General features: G+C 31.8%; 1 protein-coding gene across 1 annotated transcript; it reads right to left on the reverse strand.

The window, feature by feature from the left end:
- Nucleotides 1-164: 164 nt before the first annotated feature.
- LOC126740999 (uncharacterized) lies at nucleotides 165-1,447 on the reverse strand. Its single transcript, XM_050447237.1, has 3 exons — nucleotides 1,090-1,447; nucleotides 825-1,022; nucleotides 165-745 (listed from the first exon to the last, which is right to left on the reverse strand). Exons 1-3 carry the CDS (start codon nucleotides 1,154-1,156, stop codon nucleotides 312-314), a joined length of 699 nt encoding a protein of 232 aa, XP_050303194.1. The 5' UTR covers nucleotides 1,157-1,447; the 3' UTR covers nucleotides 165-311.
- Nucleotides 1,448-6,333: the final 4,886 nt, after the last annotated feature.

The raw sequence follows: 6,333 nt of genomic DNA on the forward strand, positions 1-6,333 counted from the left end.
TTGATGTTAGCGATTAAATTTTTTTGTTGTTGAATTAGAAACCTAACTCCCCTTTAACCCAAACTAATACCACCTCCCCCCGACTCTTTTTTTTTTTAATAAAAAAACACATTTATTTATTACTTTAATAAGTACACATTGGTATAATAAATTGCACATAAAAAACTAAAAATTACTTTACAGGTAAAAAAAATATTCATCATCAGAACTCTCATTTTCAAAAGAGTTGTGGTTCTCACAGATTTCGTCCACATACATACAACTCTCCGTGCATTGAAGTTTATTTTGAACACACTTGCACTGTTTTGTTTCTATTTTTTTTGCAGGCACATTAAGATTAAATTTAAAATTTCATTTGGCGCAACATTTGGTAGATCAGAGAGAACTGGTAGAAACACATTCTCTTCTTTTCGCCAGCCATACTCGGTTGGTTCTAATTCTACTTGAGTTTTTTTATGGGCATTTACCCAAATATATGCCTGTAATCGGGCTCTTCGTAAAGCTGGTAATAGTGAACTTTGGGTTGGAGGGAGCTGCTCACTTTCCAGCTGCTGTTTGGAAAATCCCCACCAGCGTAACTCCGCCAGTGTCATTATATTTGCTTTTAGGTTGTACACCATGCAAATAAATTTTTCTAGCTGATTTGATATTTTCTCCACTTCTATTTCAGTATTGCCAAGATCGATTAAAAAAGCTAATATTTGATCATCTGCAGCTTGAAACGCTTTAAAAAACTTCAGTTTGCCTAAAAGAATGAGACAATGTAAACTAGCAGAAAAACATTGCTTTATTTTTATAAGTTTTAATCATTAATATTTTCTTACCTTTTTTGCAAACCCTCCTGTGACATCGCAGCCTAATAGCGCATGAAACGCGTGTAAAGCCTTTCTGTAGGTACGTGAGCTGTTGGCCTATCTTGTTTATATCAACATTTCTCTTTTTTGCTCCTGTTCCAGTCTGAAACTGCATTTGGCAACCAAAGATTTCGCTGTACTTCAAGAGAAGAATAAATACATCGGTGTCTAAAAAATATAATAATAAATGTACAAATATTTTATTACATACATATTTCGTGTAGTAAATTCATACCCGGAGAGCACACAGTAATACTTGTTTCTTCTTTTTTTTTCAGCATGATTGGCAGCATATGTAGCATGTAAAATGATTTTGGTATCAGCTTCTTCCTGGCTGGATGCAAGATCTTCAATATTTTCGCTTTTGGTCATGCAGCTTCTGTTCCAAGATGCAAAAAGTTTTTTGTTGTTGAACGAATCTGAGTCCAGGCATTTTTTTGACAAATACTCTGATAATTCGTTTTTTGTTCTATTGCTTGACAACAAATCTCTGATTTGAACATTTGATATATTAAGAGGGTCTCCAATAGTAAACTGTTTGGTGCTCGGTTCACACCTTTTATTTGTAGTATTTTGTTTGAGAGAAGAATCATCGTATCTGTCAAAAACTAAATGTATTTCGTCATATTTTCCATATTTATTCCAAAGGACAGATATAAAATGGTTGACCAAATTTAAACAGGTCCTCATGCTTTTAGGTTTTTGCAAAAAACGGTGCCTAGATTTTCTAATAATGATTTTTCTTTGATCATATATTTATTATGAAATTAAAAATAGAGACCTGCTCGTATTCGCGAAATACGAGCTTTTTTCTTTGTTCTTATTTGCAAAAAAAAATTCAAGTTGGGGCATGGAGCGAGGGGTGGGGTTAAAAAAGGTTTTTAATTTGTTAGCCATTATATAATTAGGCAGGTATAATATATTGTTTGTGCCAGCTTTATGTAACACCCCTTTACCGACCAACAGCGCGAATTTATATTTTTAAAATTTTAAGGGGAGGAAGTGATTTTACCCCCATTAATATACATTTCTAAAAAGCTTATGAAATTTGCAAAAACTTTTATTTTAACCTTTTTTCCGAGAAGGTCACTTGTTTTCAAAATATTTACAAAAGAAAAATGTGTAATAAATAATCATACACTATATTTTTATATATCTCATTTAGTTTTCGAGATATTGATTTAGTCAATATAACATTTGTTATGCCCCTCGCACTTGTGAATATAACTGAGAAATTTTTTTTATTCTATCTCTATTGATATCCGAGATATTAACAATTAAAAAAAAATACATTTTAGGGGTTGGGGGATCAGAGACGCGGGGGTGGGGGAGGGCAACATTATTTTTTGTAATCAGTAACTTAATACTAACTAACCTCTATATGTTGTTTGCTTTCATCACCGTTTGGCACGCGAACCACTTTTTTTCGCCCTATGCGCCTCTGCTAATAGTGATATTGCGAATATACCGCCATTATTTAAAGTAGATAAATCTCATTACAAATTACAGGTCAAACATATCAAGTCTAAATATTATGGCAAAAAATTTTATATGATAAAAGGGATTGATCTTACCAAAAAAATTTGTAAATTTTTTTCAAGCTATATTATTAATGCCTAGATGATGAGGTCAGTATGATAAGGTAAAGTTGATTTAATTTATTTAGATTTTCAAAAAGCCTTTGACAAAATCAACCACAATATCTTGCGACACAAATAAAGATCTTATGGTGTATGTGATCCATTTTATTTTCTTGGTACTGCAGCAATTTAACTCGAAGAAGAAAAGAGCGAAAATAGGTAACAATTAATCGCATGTGGGTCCATTTTTTGCGTTGTTTGCTAATGACATCACATTTCAAAAATTCATTATGCTTGCAATTAGATGACTATAAATTTAAAAGGATATCCACTGCCAAGAACTGCAGACCGGTATTTCTGAACTGCGTAACTGATATACAGAAAACAAAATGGTCCTAAATCTTACAAAATGTAAAATCATAATATTTATTTTACATTTTGTAAGATGTCGAAAGACAAACCAAATTAAATTTTCATATAAACTGAATAATATTGAGATGCTAACAGTAAACCTCATAAAAAAGATGTCGGATCGTGTAGGGATATCAAAAATAGAAGATTTAAGAATTTATATTTTTCCCTGGTTAGAAGCTACCCAAGCAACACACAGTGGTTAAATAAAGGTTTATTTTTGGTTTACACCAGATGTACATTTTTGGTTGAACTTCAACTATAAATATAAGATAAAACGTCCGCGTGATATACGTTGAGAAATTTAATATTTTGTTTATGGAATATGATTTATTATTATATTAATGGAATGAGATTTTTTTTAATAACTTTACTACCAATGTAGATTTTTTTTCAATTTGCAGATGTGTTTTATGCATTAGGAGGCATTTTTCGACGTACAAAGAAAAAATTAATTTTTACCAATAGCGTCCATAAGGGATTTATCGTAAATATTATTTGCATTTTTCTAAAATAAAAATTGTATTGTTGAGTTTTTTTTTGTATATCTTATTTGCTATAATTATTGTTTCATACACGTTAATGCATTTTCAATTTTTTTCTAGATTTTTTTGAGTATGATATTCCATTATTACACTATAAGATATATACGCGTATGAAAAGTATATCGTATCCTACACAGTGGCATATACAGTGGCGGCTCGTGGGTCAATCTTCAGGGGGGTCATTTTGGTTTGAAAACGTATAGTTTACTCTAATAGAAAAAAAAACAAATCAAACTATTGATTTTTTAAAGTATTTGAAAGATCTTTTAGCATTTATATTTTAGATAAAAAATACAGACTTAGATAAAACTCAATAATCTTTACCGAAATATTTACCCTATTAAGCGGTAAAAATAACTTTAAATGCTTAAATCGTTTTCCGAAAATTAACTTTGCCTTTTTATTAGAGTAAATATTTTAAATAAAAATATAAGAAAAAGGGTATAAACAGGTTATCGAAACCACTCTACCCAGAATTATCGTACGTTTTGGAGATCGGCCGAAAATGCGTATAAATTTACAAAAAATATTTTTATCGGTTTATGTTGACTCGCCGCTTTTTGCAGGATAAGATTAAGTTGATGGGCATAGCAGTGAATAAAGTGTGCATTTGGGTATATTTCTTTAATTTTTGTTTGTACTCCTCCCAGTTTACCGCTCATGACTGATGCACCATCGTAACTTTGGGCAATTCATTTTTCAGGTGCTTGATTAATTTTTGATAATTGAAGTTCTTCCAATATTACATTAGTTAAATGTTGTGCTGTGGCACCTGAAGGGTTAACAAATTTCCAAAATCTTTCATGTACAATATCAGTTAATACATATCGCAATATGACAATCATCTGCGTTTTATTGAAGCTGTCTGTGATCTCATCTACTTGAATTGCCACAAAATTTGTCTGGCCAATCTCCTTAATTATATGAGTATGTACAATGGCTAACATTGATTCTAAAATATCGTTCCGAATTGTTTTTGATGTGCCTTTAAATACTGTACTTTTTTCAATATGTTCTTTAAACATTAAATCCAGTTCAGAAACAAAATCGATAAGGCCCAGAAAAATTCCAGGATTATTGGAGCTGATACTTTCGTCATGACCGCGCAATGCAATTTCGAAAACTCCGCAAAATTTTACACAGCCGATTAGTTTGTTTAAAATATACCTATTTATAGAAACCGATTCATTAAAGTCATGCACAGATTTACGATATACACTATCAAGTTTCTGTCATATGTTAACACCAAAGTATATAGTTTTCAACTGTTAGACTGTGTTAACACGTCCTAAACTTGCGTAACTCATTGATGAATTTGTATGAGTAGTGGAAGAAGCAAGCTTTGTAATTTTCACTTTTAAATGCTTAATGTCAATTACTCCGTTTTTCGCCCATACAGCGTCATTCGAAGACAGTAAACACGGGTAGCAAAAAAATTAGTAGCATTTCTCACACTGCAGGCACAAATCCAATCACACAAATTGTACATTGATTCTTTAAAATATTTTTGAATATCTTTACCCCTATCCTTTGTTGTTTGTTTTAAATTCATATTTGGTTTTGGTCAACCACTTTCCTTTTTCTCAAGCCGTCATAATTATTTAAATTAAAATCTGCTGGAACATCATAACTTAATGTTCCAGCAGATTTTAAGGCAATTATTTCGTGCGGGCGGCAAACAGTAACTATCTAAAACAAAACTGAAAACATTCATCCAGTCGGGCCGTCGACTACGTTGGCGATATAGGACTGAAAGGTGACTCTCACTCCCGCTCACGAAATGCTAATCTGCCTTCTTTGTTCTATTTTACATGCATTTCTTCATAAGCGGTAAGAACTGTATAGGGACAATTTAAAATACGGCCCAGCCACGGGACTTGTGATGCGCGCGAGGCCCGACGTTAATAATATATTTGTTTTGCCAATGCAGACTGCTTAGAGAATTTTATAATTCACAATGAAGTTTTAGATAAAAGATATTTATATTAAAATTGGTATTTTTATGAGATTATTTAAGGGGGGTCATTGACCAATTGACCCTAAGAAGGAGCCGCCACTGGGCATATATATGTGATATCGGGGTCATTTCATCACATATTTGAGGTGTAGTAATCGAGTGTAAAGCCTAGCTATGTAAATCCCTTGTCATTTTTTTTTAAATGCCGAAACTTTCTCCGTTGTGTAAACAGAATCTACTAATAGTTTTAATTTAAAAACTGTATTTTTAAACCTAAATAATGAAAAGTTGTCTAGAACCAAAAAAACTAAAATTTTTTCGAAACTTTTTAATAACTTCTGGGCGGGCTTCGGTGGCGGGGTGCTTCGATCGCCGTCAAAGCAGTGTGTAGACGGACCGGAATGCTGCGGTATCCCATAGATTAACCGGGATGCTGCTGTTCCTGGAAAAACCGGGTTGCTGCAAAATGTCGGAACGGAATACCCGGCAGTGAACTAATTATTCCAATAATTCAACTAGGCCACAACTTGATCTGGAAACCTGAATATGTCACCATTTTTTTTTCTAATTAAATATATACATTTTATAATAACTTAAGTTGTTTTGTTTTAGCAAACTATCGATTTACGATATACGATGACAAATTTATTGCTTAGGTATATGGTACTCTTACTGACAAAATATGTTATTGCATTAAGTGTATAAAAATTATTGTTATTGTTTTATGTATTTTTATTTTTATTAATTCTTCGGAATTTTTTTTTGTTTTTGTATGTAGCTATGTATGCTAAATAAAGATTATTATTTTTATATTTAAAAAAAACTAAATTTCCACTTATTTGCGATAAAAAATGGCACTACTGCAGTTCTCATAGCGATACGCCTTGCTTTTGAAAAATAAAATGAGGTTTTTTCATGTTATTACTAGAAATCTTAAGGTAATGTGAGAAAAGTATAGATACAAAAACTATCAATTTTTTTTAGTC

This window comes from Anthonomus grandis, chromosome 10 (genome assembly GCF_022605725.1).
Source record: "Anthonomus grandis grandis chromosome 10, icAntGran1.3, whole genome shotgun sequence".
Taxonomy (NCBI): domain Eukaryota; kingdom Metazoa; phylum Arthropoda; class Insecta; order Coleoptera; family Curculionidae; genus Anthonomus; species Anthonomus grandis.

Excerpts from the sequence above, each read along its gene's own strand:
- LOC126740999 (XM_050447237.1), bottom strand. The coding sequence starts at position 1,156 with ATGCTACATATGCTGCCAATCATGCTGAAAAAAAAAGAAGAAACAAGT. Across the intron at positions 1,023-1,089 it reads TATTACTGTGTGCTCTCCGG|ACACCGATGTATTTATTCTT; the intron begins GTATGAATTTAC and ends TATATTTTTTAG. Across the intron at positions 746-824 it reads CAGGAGGGTTTGCAAAAAAG|GCAAACTGAAGTTTTTTAAA; the intron begins GTAAGAAAATAT and ends TCATTCTTTTAG.